This window comes from Rousettus aegyptiacus, unplaced genomic scaffold (genome assembly GCF_014176215.1).
Source record: "Rousettus aegyptiacus isolate mRouAeg1 unplaced genomic scaffold, mRouAeg1.p scaffold_m13_p_4, whole genome shotgun sequence".
Classification (NCBI taxonomy): domain Eukaryota; kingdom Metazoa; phylum Chordata; class Mammalia; order Chiroptera; family Pteropodidae; genus Rousettus; species Rousettus aegyptiacus.
In genome coordinates this window covers 8,896,953-8,922,146 of record NW_023416307.1, presented here as the reverse complement: position 1 = coordinate 8,922,146, position 25,194 = coordinate 8,896,953, and the positions used below count along the sequence as shown (strand labels likewise).

Here is a 25,194-nt window from a genome sequence, read left to right as displayed (position 1 = left end):
TGGAGCAAACTTAATCCAGGTTCAAACCTGGGTCAACGGTTTGTCACATTTACAAATTTTCATTATTTCTTTAAAGTCCCTTGCAATCATTGGAACTGTCTTTTAAAACATTTGACAGGACCACACTCATCACCTATATTGATCCAGAAAAATTGTCACTTTTTGATTCCTTGTTAAGAAGAATTTTTATCACAAATACTGTTCACTCCTCTACCACTACTACCTCCTTGATTTTTTTTTTTTTTGGTCCGATAATATTGTTACCAGTCTGCTTGGCACTGGTTCAAAATACTTCTTTTAAAAAGGCGTAGAATATATATATAGAATAGATAAAAGAAAGAGGCTCTCATAAAAGACAATGCCTTTACTCTTATTTTCATGCCACATAAATTTTAAAGCTGTATTTTCCATAGACTCAATGAAAGAAAAAAAATGAGTAAAAAAACTTCCAACATTTATACCTAAAAGATCAGCTCAAGTTATTAGTATCAAGACCTGACTTTCCAAGGCAAACCATTGATTTACAAAAAAGCCAACAATGAACGTTTTCATCCTTTTCTCTTAGTGTTCCTTCACGGGCTGCACAGAGAGGGAGTCAGTATTCATATTTAATTTTCAAGTGATAATTAGCCTGACGTTCAAATCACTGGTTTGTAATTTCAGTAATGTGGACAACTAAAGCCCTGGTCATGGGCTGAACTTGTCACGTGGTCCATGTAGGACCAAGAAGGGAAGGTGAAGGGTGATGAAGAAACTCGCCCTCCTCCTCGGCGACACCCACTTCTTTCCTCATATCCCCAACTCTCCTGCTGTTCTGAAAATTAGGGGAAAAGGAAGGTTCGATCGTGCCCTTTCTTCTTTCCTTCCTACCACTTTCCATCCCACAGCATGAGTTCACCGCCGCTGTGTTGCTTTGTTAGATTTCCACTTAGATCTGACATCTCGAGGGCAAGAGGCCATGCTTATTTCGGCTTAGGTCTATTAATGTCTTTTTCAGTATTTTTCCTCTTGTGAATGCTAGGGAAAGTTTACATAGGAATCATGGCACAAAATAAAGCATCGATATACCTCACGTCATTGGTTAGTGATGAATTATAAAATACCACAGGGGATAGAGGGTGGGCAACGTGATTGAACTTCATCTTCATACTTAAAATGCAATCTTTCTCAAACTGGCATAAGAGATTATCTAAGTCTCTGGAGGTCGAAATATATCAAGTACATTTTGAAAATCTCTGACCTGCAGAATTGGTCTGAATCATGAGCACATTCTTTACGAGCTAGCCTCTGCTCATCATCTGTTTTACCTTCTACCATGATTCATTCTCGGTCACCAACCAGTTTTCCAAGTATGGAGTACCCTTTCCCACCGTGCTGCGTGCCACACTCCAACTCATTGTCTCACACTGAGGCCAACCCTCACATCCTCTGGGAAGGCTTTTGGAGAAACTCAGGGGGAAGAACGCTACTGTCCTTATGACCCACTCTGTACCTTAAAGATACCTCTAACCTCTAAGTCCCTCGAAGGTAAGGCACATATTTGCTTTCTTGTCTATCTTATTTGAATCAGCTTTCCTTGAAGCCAGGGCCCATGTCTCACCTGTCTTATGAGTACAGAGCTTGTCGCAATTCCCAACGCATAGTATATCTTGCTCCATATTGATTGTAGAATAAACATTTCAGAGAAATCTCGGTAAATGATATGCATGAGTATTTGTTCCTTCATTAAATGGTTCTACTCTGTGAAAATTTCAAAATATAGGTGGTGTGGCTGACATTCCCTTGTTTTCTTGCTATAATGGAATCCCGACTCTTAGTTCTTCCTAACTCTCCGATGGTGGTGGTGTTATCTTACTGAGAAGGCAGAGGTGATGAGTTACTACCATCACGTCTGTGATCTCAGCACCAGCATCCATCCTCTATTCTCTCCTTTCCCTCCTGTCATGGCAAATGAACCATCCACGCTTGTATTCAGGCGCGCATCAGGCTCCCTCCCCCCTTACCTATACAGAGCCATTGCTCTAACAGTTTCTCTCTCTCTCATTATCAACTTGTCCTCCGCTGACTGGATCATTCCAATCAGCATGTGGATGTTGCTACAAACTATTTCACCTTTGGAAAACTCAATTGCACAGCCCAACAGGCTGAATATTTTCACAAATGCTATTTGCTTTCATTCTTGCAGGTGTGTGTAGTTGAAAGCATTAGCCTTGTCTGATGACACAAAGGTGTGAGGTATACAGAGCTAATAAAAAATGAGGCATGGATTTAGACCCATATTTTCTGACTCCAAAGACAGCGTTCGGCTGAGAAGATGACCAAATGTATTAGGATAGGAGCCAAAGAAGAACGTGCACTGTCACATGAGTGTCCACAAGGATGTCTCTGATCTGTTTTTCATGCTCAGAGGCTGTTCAGCCTACTCCTCCATCACAGTTTCCTCCACAGCCATGTGACGGAATTGGGGAATTTGCCATATTCCCATTAAACTTTAACATTCTATCATTCTGCGATGCCACTTAGGAAGTAAAATTTAATTCTACCAAATGGTGAAGTTGCTGAATAACTGAATAACAGAGCAGTTATAGGTCACTATATTTTCAGTCTAAAGCTTTTCAAGTCTTTTAATATTCTGTAAATGTTCTGTAACATTTTGCAATGAAAGTAACAGAGAAGCATAGAAGACTCAATCGTATTTGGCATCAAAGAAGTCTGACTACTCTCTGGCCAGAGAGTGCCAGATGTAGTAAAACCCCTGATCATTTCATTCTTCAGGGCAGAACAAATCTCTTGGCCATTGGCATCTGTGCCTTTTCAGGCTTCCATGGGGTAGGAGGCGCAGCTATGCCATAGACTCTGAGGAGTTTTGATGAATGTTCTGAATTTCACAAGGTTATTAGAAATATCTTTTAAAATAAATAAAAACACATGCATAAACAAAGAAGTATTGTTCAGCGCTTTGGGGTATGCTGGTTACGTACCACTGAGTGGAGATGAAAGCTCTACCTAGCCATGTTCGAGTTTTGGAAACTTAGATTTGAGAGGTGTGGAGCACAGAAATGGGGACCATTGGCTTTATGGCGTAACACCTATGGTTGCGTCATGTTCTAGCTTATAACCTCGGGCCAGTCATCCAGCCTTGCTAAACCTCAGTCAGTTTTGTCATATAAAATGGAGGTACGACTTATCATCAGGCTGTTGTGAGGATGAAGTGAGCAAAATAGATTTAAAGCATTTAAAACATTGTATATTTCTAATTATCGTTGCCCCCCAAATTATAATTTCCTCCTAAAGCCTCTGAAGTTCTCCTAACAACTTGTCTTCAAAGTAACTGCAAATGATGTGCACCTTAATGCAACACTAAGCTTTGGCTTTAGTTGTTTTTTTTTGTATGTTTTGTTTTGTTTGTTTGTTTGTCTGTTTTGCTGAGTGCGTGAGCGCTCTTAGAAGTCAGCTTTTGGCATCTGGAAGGATGCCACATCCCACCTGCCTTTTAGGTGAGTAGTTAAGTGAGGAAGATTCTTTACCAGCGGGCACTAAAAAGACCCCTGGTTCATGTCAGGATCCGTCCACCAGTCACCACCGATGCAGATCCCGTCTTCCTTCTTCATATCTCCCTCTAATTGCACTTCTGTAATTTTTGTTGCTCCTTAATAACATCTATTTCACATAGTTTAGGTGGACAGAGTTCCCAATGTAATTGGCTTTTATTTTCAAATATGTCTTTACTTTGCTCCTGTCTTAGGCCCTCTTAAATGTTCAGGGTGGTGCTCCTGGATATATACCCTCACCATCAGGAATCACAATAATCTTTGCATCCCCTGCAAGACAAATATGTGAGCCACTCACTTAATAAAGAAGAGGAACTTCATAGTTTGTACTCCAAACTGTGAACTGAGCAATTGGGCAATTCTTGCAATGATGAGGGTCAATACTCTGGGGTAAATCTGACCAGCAAGCTTATATAGACTTTATTCCAGTGGGCTGCCCACGGGGGTGAGCTTATCTCTTTACATGATATTCCTGGGTTGTCTGACATGAGGTACAGAAAATGTAAGATTATTAGGGTGGAAACGTAGTTGGACAGCCTCCTGTCCACTTTTGAGAACATTTATGGTAAGGACACAGACTCAGATAATTTTGAGATCACTGAGACAAAGAGTTGATGTGGCTTCACAAAGTCACATAGCTCATAAGTGATTGGATCAAGATGAGATGGGGCTTTTTCTTGAAGTCTAAGATTTTAGTATATGAGAGTGAGTGTGTGTATGTCTGTGTATATGCACGTGTGTGTGTGTGTGTGCATGCACACAAATATGTATTAGAAGTACAGCACCATAACACATTATGAGAAATAGTTAATGGAAATTTGTTACAGGCATATACTAACACACATTATTAAACTTTCCTTCTTTAAATGGATTGGTTTGTCCCCAAGTCATGGAAAGCACTTGAGTGGCTGAGCCAAACACACAAATCTAACAAAGGAAATTAGTTCTCTGGACTTTTAATGATCTTTGTTTAAAAAGATCTGAATTTAATTTTTAGTGTAAGAATCTTTCGGCTTTAAACTATGGCTGATTTAGATTGGTTGCAGAGTTGTAGGTGTCAATATATTCCAGGCCCGAACACTACTGGAAAGGATCACCTCTCCTTTTATTTGTATTTCAATAAGATTTTTATTAGTAGGGCAGTCTTTGGCAATTCCTTCTTTAGTTTTTGTTAATTGATTCATATAATCTGATCATAATTTTATTGATAAATATCAGTGTTTAGAACCGTGACTTTTTTAAATGCAATTGAGCACACTACTTCTAGTCTGGAGATTCTCAAGAGCAATTAGTTATACTGAAAGAACCACCAAGGATATTTTCAACATGATCCCTTAGCAAGGAATCTCTCTTTTGGCTGAAAGAATGGGTCCACTAGCAATGCAGTATTTGAAAACGAATGCTGAGTATTAAAATGGTTATTGAGTCACATTTCAGAATTTTTGAAGACATTAGAGGGATTATTCCAGAAGTCACTGCTCAATGGAAAGGGAAAAAATTGGAGTTATAAAATGCATGTATTTTAAGAGGAGAAAATATGGTTCTGGTCCCTAAGTTTTTGTAGGGGCTACTTGTTAACTCTGTGGCATATTCACTAGGTCTTGTATTATGTTAACTAACTATTAACTATTTGTATTATGTCAACTATATATTTATTAGGTACTTATACATAACAATTATATGTTATGTTAACTCTGTGTTAGCTATCTCTTCTTCAATTGATTGTTAATCTCTTGCTAGCAAAAAAATGTTTTCCTTATTTTTGAATTCTACCATCTACATTTGATTGATATCAAAAATGTTTGTAGAAAATATGATTGAATAAAGTAGCACTTCTAAGAGTTACATATTTCTAAGTAGTGGAGGAAAAGTAGAGAGGGGGTACCAAGACCTGGGTATTGGATATTCTGCCTACTGGCCATGATACCTAGTAAAGGCTATAAGATTACATGACAAGAAACAAATATCTGTGTCCCACGCTATTTTCCTGTACCTTTTCCTCTCCTTCTGAAAAGATCTGGACAAGCAGATTATACAACCTGCAGATCGAAGAGGTAAAATAATTTGACCTCCACAAGGTCCCGCTGGTGAAATTGGAGGTTTACGCAGAGCACATGGCACAGCTGTAGTTAAAAATGGAGATTTAGTTCATTTGTAGCTCCAAAATTAGCTCTTACTCCTCAGTCCAACTCTAAAGAAATTTTTGAATTTTGAAGGCTTTCCAAGTTTAGAAATTCTTTTTTTTTGTGCAGTGAATGTGCATGAAATGAATGACGCCTTTGAGCGTGTATTGATTCCCTAATTGATATAACCATTCATTTATTTAGAAAATGTTTGTTTTGCTAACCCTTTATCATGGAATTACTCACAGTAAGATCAAGAGATGAAGGGACTTTGGGGGAGATGGTGCAAAGAAAAGAAAACAAAGACTTTTCTAGATTTCAAAAATTTGTCCACACTTCGCTCTGTATCCTGAAGAGAAGAGTTAACAACCATAATTCATTGTGGTGTTATTTCATTTGTTTTTAATTGAAAGAGGCTCGTTCGGTATCTATTGTATAGATAGACTGAGGGACTAACTATACTATTACTGTCTTAGTCAGGTCCCCAGAGTATGGTACAATGACAAATGTCTGAAATTCACTCTCAGGCTAAGCAATGTGATCTCTGTCCAGTCACCCTCAATTTTAAGCCAGTTCTCAGAAAAGCTATTTAAAAACAAATCTAAAGTATACATAATAATGGTGATGAAAATAAACATTAAGCAAAGGAAGAAATGATAAACATAACCTTTAGACCGTGGAACTTCCGTGGATGTCAGCTATTTCAGGAGCCGAAATGATGCATTTATCATATTCTCAACTGTTCAATATATAATTATTTTAACTATTATGTGTGTTGTTTATAACCCATTATCTTGCAATAACAGCTTGCATGGATCACTGCCTAATTTAAAAATATAATAGCTCTTCTTGCCAATATTTGATTTCCAACTCTAAATCTGCTGCCTTTAACTATATCTATGCCATGCACTCTGTGTAAACTTATTTTTATTTCCTAAGGATTTATTTTAGAATAGCCACATGGCTTTTTCTTTTTTGATAAACTGGTTTCCTTTGACACGGATTCATTTGGTGACTTGTGCGTCAAAATGTAATAAATTGGCTTCTGTACTTGCAAGACAACTGAATGGGCAAGAACACAAATCTGAGAACTAGTAGATGTGAAGTGAGTGGGAATAGGGTATGTGTCTAATTATGCAGATAATGTGATCAATTAAACCTGGAAATCAAATCACTCAGTCTTGAATTACTCAAATTACTTTGGTCATATTAGTCAGATTATTGTCTTTGTTTAGTGGATAATAATTCTTATAGTTAATCAATATGTTCTTCGTCTATGAGGATAAAAAATTAGATCCTATCTGGCTTTAATTTATATCTGTCTCTGGTTAGCCTGGTTGGATGAGATATCCTATTAAGAAAACATTTATTTAGTCACCAAGATGTACTGAGCATTTTAACTGTGGTGAGTTCAAACTGAGTGCTATAAGCTTAAAATACAAACTCCATTTAAAAGAGCTGTTATAAAAATAAAATAATAATTTTATATTGATTAAATGTTAAAATAATATTTTTTGGTCTGTTGGGTTAAGTAAAACGTTATTAAAATTAATTTCACCTGATTGATTTTATTTTTTAATATGGCTATTAGAAAAATATAATACGTATGTGACTCACATTTTTCTATTGGACAGTACTGAGATATTTTCTATTTTATATAAAATAAGAATGCCTGTTTCTTTAAGAACCTCTGCGTACCCTACCCTATTATGAGCTGCTGCTGCTTCTTTTTTTTTTTTTTTTTTTTTTTGACAATCATTGTCATCATCTGGTATACTATATTTCCTTATATATACATCTGATTCCCCCACTAGAATATCAGCTCCATGAGAATGAGGACTTTGTTCTTTTTAGTGAACATTGTTGGTCCCTAGAATGGGGTCTGCCACATACAAGGTATTCGGTAAATATTTGTTAACTAAATGAATGATAGAATACTAGATTTCAATGAAAACAAATGAACCAGATAAATAAATATGCATCAACTTAGAAATATTTCAAAACTTAAGATTGATTGGAAAGGCAAACTTCTGAATGACATACACACACACAGATATATATGCCCACATAAATACACATACACATATATGCACATACATATACATGTTTATGTACACATACATATATATGCACATACATATACATGTTTATGTATGTATGTATTATAAAATGACATTAAGTAAGTTAAACACATCTCTGTGCATGTGCACACACACACACGAACACACAAACATAACAGACTGCAGTAGAGAAAGTAAATTCTTCAATCAATGTGATAAGGAGCAAGGATATGAGTAGCTAAATGAGAGACAGAGGATAACTGACATGAGTCCCTAAAGACTGTCTTATAAATACAAATGTTATTTAGAATCATAGAAACTAAAGAGAATTTGGCAGAACTTATGCTGACACCTACTTTCAGCATTTCTGACAGGTGACTGGTCACCCAGCCACTGAGTAACAACTACAGGGACAGGTATCTTAGCACCTTAGTGTACATGACAATGCATGCAATTGGGAAAAACAGTAAACTATGAACATTTAGAAACTGACCTCGCTTCTCTATCCAGAACTGTACAGGGAATTGAGAGAAGAACCCGAAAAATCCACTTTTTCTTTAGGTCTAAGTGTCCTAAACGTGAGAGGATGCTGAGATGAATGGTTTTCATCTACACAGTGCAAATGAGGCGGCGATGCTGAAGAATGAGGAGTCAGAATGCAGGCGCTTTTCGGTAGGTACAGAATGAGAAGTAGAAACTGTAAGCATTTCCAAAGAGTAGAAAGAAGTTGGACTGAGTATCCTGCCAGATCCAATGTCATCTAATTAATCCAAGGGACAGCTCATCCTGGCAATCAGCATCAAGTGGCATGTGATAATGGGAAGTGTTGGTCAGTGGAGACACAGGAGAGTACAAACATGTCAGAGCTTGTGTTTCTCCAGGGGTTTTAATTTTTTTTTTTCAACTCTGTAATTTTTCACATGGATCCCATATAGTAAAAGCAAAACAAAATGGCAAAACAAACAAACAAACAAACAAAAAACCCCAGAAAATTAAATACTGGCCTACTAAGTAAAAGTCTAAATAAATATTAAGGCAAATAGAAGTGCCCGAGTGGAGAATTTTATCTTTTACTTTTTGATTTTTAAAAGCTTGAATTTTAAATATCTGATTTACATATTCAAATTTATAATCTTCATTCCATAAAAATGAAACTAATAAATTACATTGTTATAGCAAAATATAACAATGGCAGAAATTTGCCCATATTTTATATAAGACTCTGAAATCCCATATACATTGGTATCTGGAGATAATTTTTCACTAGTATATAGTAAATTTGTTTTGGACAAGATCAATTTGGAACTAGATGTATAGTTTAAAATCAAGTATTAGTTCAGCAAAATTTATTACTAATTTGCTAAATTTTAGTTTCCTGGGTCCAGCGCAACAAGCATCTTTTATTTTTTATTTTATTTTTATTTATTTTTATTTTTTGCCTGTGTGCATATCATTTTTTTAAAAAAATAAGCATCTTTTAAATGCCTACAATGTACAGACACAGTGTTCTGAGGACACAAAGATAAACTGATTTTCTTCTTATCCAAGGGAAAGATATCACAGTGTCTGAATGAAGCAGAAGTATATGTGGTCCAGTAAAGGACCAATCTCCAATTCTGGATAGGAGGTGCTTACTAGAGACAATGAATTCTGAGTCAGAGAGCCCGAGGGGAACATGGGAGGCAGTGCTTTCCAGGCTGAAAGGAGTATGACAGAGAGGTGTTATAATGCACGTTTTAATCAGAAAATGAAAAAAAAAACCATGTATCTCCACTATTTGAGAATAGCAGGGTGGACGTAGGAAGCTACAAGCAAATTTGTGTTTCTGGAGGGTAGTATATTTACTATGCATTTATGTACTTCACTTTGCTTATATGTGAAATAGGTTGACTGCTGTTAGAGATTCAGAAGACCAGCGGCTGACCCAAACATGAGAAAGTTAGGATGGACTATGAACTGCGGTGTGACTCCCAGTGACAAACAAGGGCTACACGAGAGCTGGCCAAATGAGGTGGTGGGCCAAGCAGGGGAAGTCTGCCGCATCACAGTTAGAGGCATTCCCAGAATTTTCAAGGAAGGAATGAGTGTTTCCCATGGACCAGATTTGGATCCAGAGTTTGTTGGTGGGATTGTCCTGGGCTATATAGCCAACAGGACTGTCAAGAGGCGGGAGGAGACTTCAGCAGGAAGAGCAGGAGGCATACTACTGGAGGTCATCAGGCTGAGGAACCAATGCATGCTTCCATCTGAAACAGATCTATTACTTAGGTCATAGAAACATCAGGAGAGACTGCCCAACAGGAAATCATACAGTTAAAGAAAGTGCTTTGAGAACGAGCATTAGCTTTAAAAATCTCTCAGGCCCAATGAGGGTACCAGTTTATATTATCTGCTGATTTCAGAGAGCACAGAGTAGCCCCAACAAGCAAGAAGTGTCCACTTGTAATATAGGGTCTGTAACCCAGAAAACAGTTAAGGACCACTGACATAACCTAAAATTTGTAATTCGCTTCATCGTACTCACAGCTCGCTGCCCCTCTTAGCACCTGTCATCAGAGACCCTCTTCTCTCCAGTTGCCTCAGTGAGCTCGTTCTTTCTGCAGCTGCTGCCACTTTTTTCCCCACAGCCAGCTAGAATTTACTCCCGATTCAGAGGAACTCTGATCTCAGGCAGGAAGTAATTCAGCTTCCTTAGCACTCGCTTTCAGCTGTCATTTCCCAGACTGACCTGAGATGTGGCTTGCCAGGGTTTCTTGCTGGTTCAGTCCAGCTGATGATTACCCAGTGTCTTGGGGACTTTCCTGGACAGTCGTGTGTGCGCTCCATGATCAAACGCTCCCTTATTCCCCAGCTTGGTTGCCGTTGGCCTGCTGTAGGCTACATGCCCATCTCCATGGAACTCCTGATTTTCCACTACTAGTTCCTATCCTCCTTTTTGCAAACCTTGCTACTTCATCTTGGGCTTCGATAATAATAATAATGATGATGCTAATAATAATAGCGAGCACACGGTGCTAACATATGCTGGGCAATGCACTAAATGTTCTATGTGCTCTGCCTCATTTCTTCCTGACAACTGCTTTACATGATAAACATTTTTAGCAGAACCTTCCATTTAATGAGAGCTATGCTTTATTGAGCAACCGCTGCATGCCAGCCATTTGCTCGGCTTTGCTATAACATATGCGACTGCCACGAACATATAGAGTGGGTATTTTTATACCCATTTTATAAAAGAGGCCTCCGAGAAAGACACTAAATGGCCAAGTGTATGCAGATGGTAATCCGTGATTAAATCTCAGGGTGTACACTCCTATTGCTAGAGTTATGAAGGTCGTCCTGTTCTAGAGACTCCTGCCCCACACCCCCATCAGAACTAGGACCCCGGTCCACTAGTCCAGTCTAGGCCCTGGTGCTATCTTATTACTACATGAGATATTCATGTACCGAGTGTGTCCTGCGGTACTTGCATATAGATTGTATGTGAACTAGGGACTCAAGACTGGAAAAGCACAGCTTGGACATAGACATGCAAATCATTATGATGGCGGAACAACAATCATAATAGATGAGGAGTCAACATCGGTGGGTGAAGGCCGGCAGATAGGAGCTGGTGCTTAACTCGAGATGTAAAGGGCGACCTGGAGGAGGCATCCAGTCAGAGGTGAGAGAATCTGCTAGGAGCATGTGGCAAGTTCAGGGGGCTACAAGAAGTCATGGGGTGGGCCAGATCTCTGGAGACCCCGCTCATCCTGCCGAGTGTGGGTTTCATACTGAGGCATAGGAAAGCTTCTACCGAAGCCTGCCTTTCCTCCACTATGTGCAATTGGTAGTAGTAGATACTAGAAACCACATCTAATTTTGGGGAGAAGGGGATTTTCTCCTAGGGAATCAATTTAACATTACTTATATAAAGGAGTTCCAGTATTGCTTGTTGAGTAGGAATCTATAATCTCCTAATATGCCTTTGTTTAGCAAATGCCCCGAGAGACGACATTATAACACACTCTATCATGTGTAAAACATTCTTTAATTCTTTCCCTCTTTCTAGTCAGCCTACAACACTGACAGGCAGTTAGCCTGAGAGACGAAAAGGCTTACTGATTCTCAGTGACGAGTGGTGTTAGGGATTAGTGTACGTGCAACTACTGCTTCTCTGCTGGGGAAGTTTACCTGCCGTGACAATGCGATCTTCACCCCATAAATTCAGTCTGCTGACCTGTTCCTTTACATTGCTTCTGATCGTAGTTTTGGGAATTGTTTAGAAAGTGATAGTTACGAAAAGAAAGGAAGTTTTAGGACTAAGTACCTCCGTTTATGTTTCCTAATAAAGCCTGATGCATGCAAAGTTTTGTTGAATTATGTATTCCTTGAATGAAACATCTGCATTTTGTCACTTTTGCACGTTTCAGTTTGCCTCAGAAGCCCCTCAGTGCCAATCCTTCCACAGGCTGGGGTATCGCACCTGGGGGTGTTGCACTGCCCCCCATCCCCCGCCCCGTCACCCCACTCCTATCTTCACTGCATGCACCTACACCTTGACAAAGATAGCATATGGCATCCTGTCTCAGAGACAAAAGAGAGGATGAGAAAAATGGTGATAAAGGTTTCTAATGCATCCTGCCCTTTTCCTTTCCACCTCCAACTGTGGAGTCTGAGAACGGAGAATTCTCTTTTTGGAGTAAATGTATGTAAAATGCTTTCTTGCTTTCAATGTGGTCCCTCATCTCAGAGCTCATGATTTTTTAAAACATTTCTATATGTGGTTTGGTAATTTCACCTTCTTATGCAACTTAAGTACAAGCAGAAAGGAGCACGGGGTGCCCAAGTGTTTGATCCCCACCTTTCATGTGGCTTCATGCCTCTCCTTACACTAGCACGAGATAAAAGAAAACCAGCTGTTTTCTTGTTAAAGATCAAGGTGATTACGGTGGTGATTCAGGACATAACCATGATCACTGCAGAGGAGAGGCTGTGTAATGTTTTTCTATTAGGCACAGTATGTCAGATTTATGAGCTGTCAGAAAGGGTATTTCATTTCATGCCTATTTGTGATTTTCTTTGTCGTCGGTTTTGATGTTGCCAGTTTTAAATTTCTGGCATTTTCTTCAGTAAACTGAATGAGGCTGTTATCGGTGGTTCATTCCAGTGGTAAGAGAATAGCTAACATTTCAGATCCTTACTGGGTTGTGGCATTGTTCTTCACAAGTGTCGCCTCACCCTTTATCCTCACAATAATGCTGGGAGCCGGAAGGCGTTATCCCCATTTTACAGATGAGAAAACAGACATGAAGAGTTTAAGTACCTTGTCCCGGTGACATTGCTCATAAACTTAGCGCTGCTGAGGTTTAAACCCTAGGAACCTGACCAGGACTAGGGGGAAGTCAGACGGGCCCAAAGCACAAAATTTAAGAAAGTTGTTCCCTCTTAGTGTCCTTTGGTGCGGAGTTCAAACCTGAGCGTAAGTGCCTCCTTAAATCACGTGCTCAGGACACCGCTGCTTTCTGCATCCTAGTCTCAGCCTTGCGGATAACCTTACTTTGGAGCCTACATGCTGTTGATGCTCATCCATCCTGCCTGTCTGGTCCTCATCCTTACAGACCAGAATCATCTTTCAATGGGGAAGTAGACTGAACAGCCTGAGAGAGAATCTGTAGGTGCTGAAGAGACCAGCAGAGATAGAGGCCAAAGCAGGAGTTTTTCTTCAGCATGTCCCCCTCGTTCTTAGGGGGGCTTTGTTTCTTACTATTTGTTTCCTCCCGTTCTTCTCTTTCATAGCTTTGTCCCACCCCAACCTTCTCCAGTACAGAGAGGAAAAAAGATACTCTTCTTCTGAGGTGTAACTCTCTGCATCCCATAGGGAACGCATTGGAGCAGTGACAGAGTACGGTACATATTCGGTCAGGCCTGGCTGCTTGTAAGCCTTATTTCACCTCGTCAAGTTCAGACACACCCTCGAGTATATGTTGGGGGGTCAAGGATCATTCAAGGATACATATCCATTAGGAGTTTTGAGATCTTAGAACAGGATCTTGTGAAGGAAAGTCAATTTATTTTAAAGAAAAGGAAAGGGTAGGGGCTTGTCCTGGATCTCAGAGCGATAGTGAAGAACTCTCCTCTCTCAAATATCCTGTCCTCTCGGTAAATAGCTCCCGCACTGGGTGTTCTGAATGGAACTGGACTTTGCCAGTTAGTTGATAAATGGCACAGTAATCAGAATATCATTAGTACAAAGAGTTCCTCCTGCTCAGTCCTGCACAAACCAAGATGTAGGAGACCAGTGTTCAGTGGGAATTTATATGAGCTGACAATGTAGGAACTTCCTCTGGTACCTTCAGTGATGCACCACCCACTTCTTGACTCAAAAGGCCCTGGACTAAGCACCTATGAACTCTATAAACATTTGTGGAGGACCAGCGCATGTGAGGCCATCGTTGAAATGGAGGAGGATCAATATTATGATTTGATAGCTTCTTTAAACTTCTCAGCGTCACATTGGAAATTTACTGGTAGTTCCAGACAATCTTTTACCAATAAACTGGTTGAAGATGGCTCTCCTCCCTTGTAGACATCATGCCAACAGAGCCATATGGAAAGGACCACACATGATCGACAAGTCAAGCAGTGCTAAGCTGAAGAAAGAACTGGGCTACAGTACTTACCTCTTTAATCAGGTTCATGAACCTGGGTCCAAGGCGCCATGGCTTGTGGCGATGGCACTGTAAGGAGCTGACGGTCAGCTGGGCAGCCCGGTGGGAGGCGATGGCCACCATATACACGGCATCGTACATCAGAGCCGCGTCAGTCTGCGGAGGAAAACACACACAGTTTCAATTCCACCTTTACTTACCTTCCTTTGCTTGTGTAATCACTCTGCCTGCTTCCTTATCCCTTATTTGTCTGATCTCAACAGACATTTATTCTCCAGCTGAACGGTTTTCATTCTCCTGTAGCTATTTCTCTCTAAAATAATACCTCATGCTCCAGAGTAAATTGGAATCATAGCTCTGCTTTGTTTTTAGATCTTAAAAAAAAAAAACACATCTCAGATCAGCTACAAAAGACTTGATTCAGGGAACAAAAATTTTTGGAGCATCTTCTATGTTAAGCAGGGCGTTCACTCAATTATTGAGTTAAAAGCTACTAAAGCTTCATATTCAATATCAGATTTTGTCTCCAGTATTTAATCTGCATCTATTTATCAGTCTCTTTATTTGTTTAGATTTGGTAGAAAGAAGCTGCTGAAAGTAAAACTAACAGCTGATTTCCAGAAAAGTGTACTTATGTTGGTCACTTCCCTTTACCAGAGTCAAGAAGATTGTAGTCATGGGATTAACTTCAACAGCAAATTTGGGGAAAGCCTGTGAAGAACAGACACGTGTAACTTCCTCAGAATATGCGTGTTCTTGTCATCATTTGCTTTCCCGATAGGGATTTAAGTAGCCATTCCATTTGGAGACTGAGCATCTCATTCTTCCCTTCCTCTTGAAATTTCTCTCATTTGTAAGATTTCACAAAATACCTCTAGCGTTTTATAAACTATACTGCCCTATGGTTTTCTTTACGAATAAAATCTTATAATACCTTCACATTTTACTTGAGGGTTTTTATAGCAACTTCAAATATATTAGCTCATTTGAAATTCTCAACAACCCCACAAAATAAGCAGAACAGATGGGTAAAACTATTTGCTATGTAGGAAAACTGACCTCTGCACAGTATATTGATTCGGTGTAAGTTATGTTGCCTGTAGAGCAGGAACGAGGGGTCCATCCCGAGATGCAAACAGTTCAGAGCTCATCCCCTTAGCTGCTACGCTGTGGGGATCTGGACCTTTATGGAATGTACTTTTTAAATACATTTGTATGTGTATTTACTAAGTGGCCGAGTGATTGATGCGATAGATAAGTGTGAGGAGAGGAATTTCAGTGACCTAATTTTTTTATAAACTTAAATTAGAAAGGATTTCGACTTTTTTTGTCAAGGCTGCTTCTGCCCTGGGCTGAGTAAAAACATGGTTTAAAACTGTAGGCCTGATCAGTGCTTTTGAAATTCAAAGAGGAAAGCCATTTATTCTGAAAGTATCCTTCCCCTTGTCATACTCTGTTTTTTTTTAGAGGAGACGTTTACTGTTTTATAGCACTGTAAACTATCATTGACTTTCTTTCCCTTTTCAGTTTTGTGCTGGAGGCCCGCTTCCTGAATAGCAACTCTCAAGTCATTGTAGGCAAATGTAAAAGAAATTGGCTTGTGTTTAAAATTTTATTTTTCCAAATATGTGTATATTCACATTTTATTTACATTGAAAGCCTGGATATAACCACACTGCTCAATGCCCCTAAGAAAATCTTTTTACCACAATGCGGATCACGAAGCAAGCGTATTAAAAGCGGGCTTCTCTCTGATGCACAGTGTTTTGGTTATTATGCTAATGTGCAAATAGCATTAACTCAGAGAGCTTGAGATATTCAAACCCTGAACATGCCAAAGAAAGGACTGGCCTTTGACTGGCTCCTGGGGAATAATCTCTAACCCTTGGACCATTCTGCCTGATCATAGAGTCTTCGTATCTCTGGGGTCTTGGGTAATGCCAGATAGTTGATGTTAACAATGTGATTTATAGTGACATCATGATTTATAGTGAATGCCTTATTTTTGTTCACCTGGGGCCTTGGGCTATGCTGTATCACTTTGACCTATGGAATGACTGGAGACTGAGTAGCTAAGGTTAGCTTATATGGGTACTCGATGCCTATATGACTGACCCCCAGTAAAATCCCTGGACCCCTAGGCTTGGGTGACCTTCCCTGGTTGGCACCACCTTTTACATGTCGCTGAGAGAATGAAGCACTGTCATCTCAACTCTCCTGGGGAAGGACGACTGTATAAGCATGGTTTTTCCTGGACTTTGTCCTTGGTGACTTTTTCCATTGGTAATTTTAATGTGTATCCTTTTACTGTAATAAACTGTAACTGTGAGTATCACAGCTTTTCTGACTTCTGTGAGTCCCTCTAGCAAATCATGAAACCTGGATGCAGTCTTGGAGACTCTCAACAGAGAGCAATAAGATGCTATGTCACCTGAAGAATGAGGGGTAACAATACAATATGGTTTTATAGAGTCCCCGCATTTTGCTGCCTGCCCAGTTTGTAATTGTTGTTACAAAAAGCTAGAGATGGAGATGTTGAAGGGAGACATAGTCTTTGGAGAGCAAATGGGAAGATGTATAGATTTCTCATCTTTTCTCCAAATTCGGGAACATTCACTAACCTGTTGCAGGGGGACAAGTTAATTTTCTAGAAGGACGTGCTTCCAAATTACATCCCCTCCCCCATGTCCTGAACCTCCTCTCACGCTTAGTGTTAACAGGTTCCTTTATTAAACTCCAAATGTGTCACCTCTAGCATAGAGCTAACAGTAATGTGCCACTTAGTACGAATTAGCTACTTTCCCTCTTTCTGAGTTACGCCTCATTAAAGTGATGAGGGTTTTAATAAGGGTGGGAGGATTGGCGTGTTGCCTAGGGGAGCCCCGCCAGGGAGCACAGGTTTGTGGGGCTGGCTGCTGCTGAAGGAGCCAAAGTGGGGAGTACCCTGAGCACTCTGGAAGGAGGGAAGAACAACCCTCAAGCAAACTGTGGTCTGGAAACAAGTCGGGGAAGGTGGCAAATATATTGCCATGTACTTGTAAAATTCAGTAATTAGAATGGCAGCTCCCCCAGGTTTCGTGAAGCCTGTCAGTTGCGAGTCTCAATGAATATTTGTCGGCTTTTGAGAGAGACAAGGAATTGGGAAAAGATGATTATAAGTGGAGTTGGAAAATACACCTGGGTGATCCCACCGGTCATAGAAGGTCACATAGGTCCCAAGGAAGGGACCATCTTGATCTATATGTTCACAAGGAATGTGTCTCTTGTAAACAAATGCATTCTGCCTCACTATTTCAGAATGTCTTTTTTTTTCTCCTTTAATTGACTACAATTTAGCAAAACAGCAGGTACAATTAAGTAAATTCAATTCTATGTCCTAGAGGCTTACCTAATTTAATCTGTAGAGTAACACCGTAAAGCATTATTATACAAATTTACAGATGATCAAGCAGGATCCGAGAGGCTAAATAACTCACTCAGGTCATTTAGTCATTCACGGGATATAGCTAGGACTTAAAACTAGGTTTTTGTCATTCTGAAACATCTTGCTTTTTCCACTGAATTCTACTGCCTATTGTCTTTCATCATGGGAAAAGCAGTGGACACTCGAGGTGGACTCTCAAAGATGTCTTCTCTGTGGATCAGGACTATGGGAAGTGCTCGCTTGTAAGATAAAGCTACTGACAGCTTCATATTGAATGCATTTGAAGAACTGAGAAGGCAGACGACAGATTAATGTGTTGTTTTGATGACTCAGTATTGAATCGTACACAATTTTGGTTCACAATTTCAGAACGGGCCACTTCATTACCCTACCAGCCTTTCCAAAAGCCAGTAGATTAAATCAGCTCAAGTGCTGGGAAAAATTTAAATGTAGTGAAAGGAATGAACTAGATTTTATAAAATCACTCCAAACTTCTATAGAGTTAATTAACACTTCACTTGATAAAATATTCTTTCTTTACTAATCACAAGATGTTTAAAAAAAAAAAATTCACTATTTTTGAGCTCTATTGACTCAGTAAGAGGGTTCTTAACTCATTTTTAACCCTAGTATTAAAGTCAATATTTTTTCTTTAATTAAACTTATGGTTCTTAAGTCTGGAGACAAAATTTTTGCACTTGGATATGACTTCTTCTTTTTAGATTTGGATATGTTATGACATATATAATAATATTCTTTGAAGATATTTTTAGTGCATGGAGTTTTAATAAATGCTTAATAGTTAACCATATTAAAGAGGAAGATAGATAGTGGATGAGAAGTAAAACATATGGGTTTTCAATTTTGCAAAATCCTAAATTATATATTCATATGAGCATTCGTATATTTATGTGGGCTACACAAAAATATGACTATAAAAGGCTACAGGGAAATTTCCTTTGGAGACAGTGAGATAATGTGTATAATTTTGGAAAGTGCAATTCTATTACAGTCAATGGAGTTACTTAAATTTTAATAATGATTAGTCTATGGAAAATTTTTGAAATAATTATATTACTTTAGACTAATCTCTGTCTTCATAATCATGCCTATTTCTTATTTATAGGGAATTGCTTTAAACATATAGGGACCTATTTCATGGTTGTATGAGTATTTTTTATTTAACATTGGAGTCTTAGCAGAAACTCAATTTGTATTCACTTTATGAAATACATAAAGGAATACAATGCCTTTATGAAATACATATTTATTGAAAGCTTGCTTTATGCCAAGCCTTTTCTAGTGCTGGAGCTAAAACAGGAACGAAAAGACAAAGTCTCTATCCTTATGGATTTTATATTCATGTAAGGGGAGGCACTGAACAAACAAATCAAAATATAACATATTCGGTCATAAGGGCTGAGAGGAAAAGTAAAATAGGTTAGGGGAGAGGCTACTGTATTATGTAACAGATTCACAGAGGACCTCTTGGTGAAGTGGCATTTGAGCCAAGTTGCGTAGAGGAATATTCTAGGCTGTGGGGGGCCGCAAATGCTAGAGTTGCAAGAATGAATGAAATGCTGTACCTGATATATAGAGACCCAGTGGAACTGAAACTCCAGGGATTTTTACCTTTAAGATAGAGGAGAAAGAGTTTGAGTACAGAGGCAACTTCAGAACAAAGATTTGTCAGCACTGGGCCCAGGCGTGCGGACGTGGGGTGAGTTGTACTCTCTCTCTCTCTCTCTCTCTCTCTCTCTTTTTTTTTTTGATAGGGACACTACCTCTTTTTCACCTACATAATTTATCAGATCTCATAGATTTATAAGACTTTTAAAGTTCTAACTGTAAGCATATAATATAGATTTGTAAAATGAATAAGTTAATACATAAAATAATGTGATAGCAATGGGTGTCCATGCGCCTAAGGAGATTTTAGAGCCCCACAAACTAGTTCTTTTTTTATATTTTTAACTTTTAAATTGACATACAATATTATATTAGTTTCAGGTGTAAAACATAGTGATTCAACATTTATTTACCTTGTGAAGTAGTCACAATACATTTAGTAAACATTCGTCATTGTACATAGTTTTACGGTATTATTGACTATATTCCCTATACTGTACATTATATCCATGTGACTTATTTTATAGTTAGAAGTATGTACTTCTTAATCCCCCTCCCCTTTTCTGCTCATTGTCCCCACCCACTTCCTCTCTGTCAATCATCAGTCTATTCCCTGAATCTATGAGTTTGTTTCTGTTTCATGTTATTTGTTCATTTGTTTCATTTTTAGAGTTTGCATGTAAGTGAATTCATATAGTTTTTTTCCCTCTGCTTGACTTATTTCACTTAGCATAATACTCCCTAGATCCATTTATGTTGTTGCAAATGGCAAGATTTCATTCTTTTTATGGCTGAGTAATATTCGTGTGTGCGTGTGTGTGTGTGTGTGTGCACCTAAGAGTGATGTCAGAGTGTTTACTGCCTGTATTTTCTTCGAGGAGTTTTATGGTTTCAGGTTTTACATTTAAGTTTTTAATCCATTTTGAGTTTATTTTTATATATGGTGTAAGAAGGTGCTCTAGTTTCATTTTTTGCATGTAACTCTCCAGCTTTCCCAACACTATTTATTGAAAAGACTGTCTTTCCCCCATCGTATGTTCGTGCCTCCTTGGTCATAGATTAACTGACCATATAGCAAGGGTTTATTTCTGGATGCTTTATTCTATTCCATTGATCCATGTGTTTATTTTTATGCCAGTACCATACTATTTTGATCATTGTATACTCGTAGTATAGTTTGAAATCAGGTAGCATGATACTTCCAACTTTGTTACTCTTTCTCAAGATCACTGTGGCTATTCAGGATCTTTTGTAGTTCCAAATAAAATTTAGGGAGGGATTGCATCGCATCTGTAGATCGCTTTGGGTAGTATGGACTTTTTAATGATATTATTTATTCCTATCCATGAACATGGTATATTCTTCCAGTTATTTATGTCAACTTTCTTTTTTTAATCAATGTCATATAGTTTTCTGAGTATCAGTCTTTTACTTCTTTGGTTCAGTTCATTCCTAGATATTTTATTCCTTTTATGGAATTGTTTTCCTCATTTCTTTTTATAATAGTTTGTTATTAGTTTGTAGAAATGTAATAGATTTCTGAATATTAATTTTGTATCCTACAACTTAATTTATTTATTCTAGTAGCTTTTTAATGGAATCTTTAGGGTTTTATAGATATAGTACTATGTCATCTGCAAATAATGACAGTTTTTCTTCTTCCATTCTAATTTGGATACCTTATATTCTTTTTCTTGTCTGATTGCTGTGGCTAGAACTTCCAATACTATGTTAAATAAGAGCAGTGAGAGTGGGCATCCTTGACTTATTCTTAGTGAAAAAGAATATAGCCTTTCACTGTTGATTATGATTTAAGCTGTGGGTTTGTCATTATAGCCTTTATTATGTTGAGGTATTTTCCCTCTATACCCCTTAGTTGAGAGTTTTTTCATAAATGGATGTTGAAATTCATCAAATTCTTTTTCTTCATCTATTGAGATGATCATATAATTTTTATTTTTCATTTTGTTTATGTGGTCTATCATGTTGGGTTGACTTACAGGTACTGCACCATTCTTGTATCCCTGGAATAAATCCCACCTGATCATGATGTATGGTCTATTTAATGTATTGCTGAATTTGGTTTAATAATATTTTGTACAGCATTTTTTACATCTATGTTCAACAGGAAATTTGCCTATAATTTTTTTAAATAGTGTCTTTGCCTGGTTTTGGTATCAGGGTAATAATGGTAGCCTCATAAAATGAGCTTGGAAGCATTCCCTCCTCTTCAATTTTTTTGGAATAGTTTAAGAAGAATAGATATTAATTCTTCTTTGAATGTTTGGTAGAATTTACCTGTGAAGCCATCTGCTCCTAGACTTTTGTTTGTTGGGAGTTTTTTATTATTATTATTACTGATTCAATTTTGTTACTTTAAATTGGTCTGTTTTAGAGATTTCCATTTTTTTTCCTGATGCAGTCTTGGAAGACTGTATGTTTCTAGGCATTTAATCATTTCTTCTAGGTTGTCCAGTGTGTTGGCATATAAGTGTTCCTAGCATTTTCTTATAATCTTTTGTATTTTTCTGGCACATGTTGTCGCCTCTCCTCTTCCATTTCTGATTTTATTTATTTAGACCTTCTCTTTTTTGTTCTTGTTGAGTCTGGCTGAAGGGTTATCAATTTTATCTTTTCCAAGAACCAGTTTCATTGATTTTTCTATTGTTTTTTGTTTGTTTGTTTTTATTTCATTTATTTCTGCTCTGATCTTTAGTATTTCCTCCCTTCAGCTCACTTGGGGCTTTGTTTGTTCTTTTTTCAGTTCCTTTAGGTATAAGGTTAGACTATTTATTTAACATTTTTTAAAATTTCTTGAGGTAGGCCTTTATCACTATGAATTTCCCTGTTAGAACTGCTTTTGCTGTGTCCCATAGATTCTGAGTCATTGTGTTTCTGTTTTCATTAGTCTCAAGAAATTTTTAGACTTTTTTCCCTTTGATTTCCCTTTGATTTCTTTATTAAGCCATTGATTGTTTTTTAACCTGGTATTTTGCTTCCACTTGTTTGTGTTTTTTTTTTTTTCCAGTTTTCTTGTAATTAATTTCTGGTTTCATACTGCTATCTATGATGAGAGAAAATGATATGAGTTCAGTTTTCTTAAGTTTACTAGGACATGTTTTGTGGTCTAACATGTGATCTATCCTAGAAAATATTTTTTGTGCACTTGAAAAGAATGTTCATTCTGCTGTTTAGGAGTGGAATATTGGGATATGCTCTCTTGACTGAGCAATTAGTCCATTGGACGCCCTTACAATTGCCCTTTATCTTTCCTGTGAATTTTTTTATACATCCCCAAATTAACTACCTCTACTAGGAGCAGGAAAGAAAAACTGAACTGCAAAAGTGGCTTCTTTGGATAAAAAAGAGGTCAATATTATGCTTCACAGAATCATTTTCTAAGCTATATCTAATGGAACTTCGGGATCCAAAGTCTAGTGGGTGCCACATTCGACCCCTTTTTTGGACTAGTATTAACTGGACCTGATATAGCTACTGTACCCACTTTTATGGAACCCTGATGAGCCACCTTCTTCTGTTTGATAAATCCCCATTTCCCTTTTCCTAGTTCATAATAATAATGAAAACAGTAATAACAAAGCCTAAAAAAAAACCTTTTTGGTAGGATGAGAGTAATAAACTCTAGATAGAATGGAATCTCTTTTATCCACTGCAACTTAGCTCTGCCATGCTTCCTGCCCACAGGACTGCCATTCACCCAGGACACTGTCAGAAGTCTTGGGGAGCAGTAGCATCTCATGCCCAACCTGATTCCTGTTTGAATTGTACAGCTCGATCTCTCGTTTAGTGGTTTTCCTCATCTCAGTCAATATATACAAACTGTTCTGTCAGTTCAGTATACTTGAATACAACATATGTTTTATTTTAGTAAATTAAGCCATGCTTGTGATGAATATTTAATTTTTGGCATAAATCAACATCTGCATTAACATAGCTCTAAACAATGCTTTTAGTGCTCTATACCAAGTGCAGGTAAAAATAATTTTAGGTCTCATTCTGTGATAGAAATCTTGCAGGTAGTTGGGGGGTGGGAAGAGGATTTTGAAACATATTTGAACTCATTGTATTACAAATCCATGAGAAGAGAAAACCAACAACCAAGAAGAGAAAAAAACCATTCATTCTCTCTCGCTCTCTCTCTCTCTCTCTCCCCCTCCCCCACCCCCCTTCCCTCCCATTCCTCCCTCTCTTTCAGTGTCAGAGGTCTAGGATTTCCCTGGATATTCTCTACTTCTTCTTATTTAAAAACATTTTCACATCACCCCAAGGGTCATTTGTAGCAAAACGGTTTCCGTTATTATCTCTCAGATCACTTTTTATATTTTAAGAGTTATTTTAGGTTTGAAAAATAGTAAGGGACCTCGACCATGGGATCATCTAGAATCACTTAATTTATTCATTTATTTCTTCTTCTAATTTACTTCTCATTTAAAAGGTAGAAAAAGAAGAAAAAAAAACCCAAGCTCATTTCTCTGAGATAATACCTTTCGGTTATTGGTAAATTACATGTTAAAAGCAAGAGCAATGGGAACAGAATGAAATACTTTGCCAATTTAAAACACTATTACCAGCCTGCATTCCAAATATCTTTTTCCTTAGATGACACTGCTCCCACATAGAAAGCGTTTACAAAAAATTTCCTGCTATTTTCTTTATCACACGGGGTGTTTCATTAGAGAAATTCACCGAGGGTGCATTTGACAACAAAAGACAAATGATGTCAGTGAGAAGCTCTTGATGGGGCAGTTTGCAATTTATCTGTTCAGGAGAGAATCTCTCCCTTGTCAGGAGGCGGGCTCGGCGTTTGCTCCAAGAGCGACATATGGCTGATGTGAAGCACTGTCAGTATCTGCAAAGGTGTGTCTCTACATATTCAGGACAGGAAGAATGTGTACGCAGCAACTCTATGTAAATCTGGCATTTCCCCCCTGTGTGCTTCCTCTTGCTGAGATGTGGCAGAGCGGGGAAGGTGTACGGTTCTGCATAACTTTTATAGGCAGCTTGCTCCTCCTCTTACCCTCTTGCCTTCTGACGGCTACAGTCCCACAGGTAAAACTCTCCACTTGCCCTTGCTCTGTCTCTGCTTTGCCTCCGTTTTGTCGAGAGTGGTGGCTACTCTTTTAATGTTTTTATCTGAGACAGGTACAGTCAGAAAGCTGGAAATAGCCATGCACAGGCTTTCAAAATACCAAAAAAGCTTACTGCTTCCTCTCTCTCTCATATAAGTTAAGGCACAAGTCGTGATACTTTTTTCTCACACTGTAGAAGGCATATAAGATTCTTAATCTAATCCCTAAGGAATTCAAACATTTTTCTCAAATAAATATGTATTTCTTAAGTACTTACTGTCATCATGCCATCCAAAAGGCCAGTCTCAGGCCTGGGTGGGGCCTGCAGTCTCTCCATGGACCACTTCTCAATGATGGATGACACATGGGGGTTGTCAATATTTAGCAGCCGAAACCCAGTCATGTTTACGCCGCTGTACCTATACAGTTCCAGATCTAAAGCAAATAAGTCCTGTGCAGTAGTAAAAATGATGAAAGTACAAAGAGTTAATGCTTTTAATGCTTTATATGCAAAAGATAATTAATAATTGCAGAGGCAACAAATAGATTAAAGCAAAAATGACCATCATTATCATATTGCTCTATAAGCATCGATTTTTATTTGCCCAGTGCCTGAGAAACTCTGAGGCGGTAAGCAGTTTTCACGTTTTGTAATACTGTTAGAGTT

General features: G+C 38.3%; 1 protein-coding gene and 1 long non-coding RNA gene across 6 annotated transcripts in view; one reads left to right on the top strand and one right to left on the bottom strand.

The window, feature by feature from the left end:
- The window catches only part of GRIK1 (glutamate ionotropic receptor kainate type subunit 1), a 330,275-nt gene that overhangs the window by 71,104 nt on the left and 233,977 nt on the right, over positions 1-25,194 (bottom strand). For all 5 annotated transcript variants that reach the window (XM_016152124.2, XM_016152125.2, XM_016152126.2 and 2 more), the window contains exons 6-7: positions 24,805-24,978; positions 14,397-14,540 (exon numbers count right to left, since the gene is read on the bottom strand). In XM_016152124.2, the coding sequence (XP_016007610.1) occupies positions 14,397-14,540; positions 24,805-24,978 (318 nt within the window). The remainder of the gene's footprint in view (positions 1-14,396; positions 14,541-24,804; positions 24,979-25,194) is intronic.
- LOC107514426 overlaps positions 1-25,194 on the top strand; it is a 116,295-nt gene that overhangs the window by 49,930 nt on the left and 41,171 nt on the right. The gene's annotated exons all lie outside the window — the stretch shown is intronic.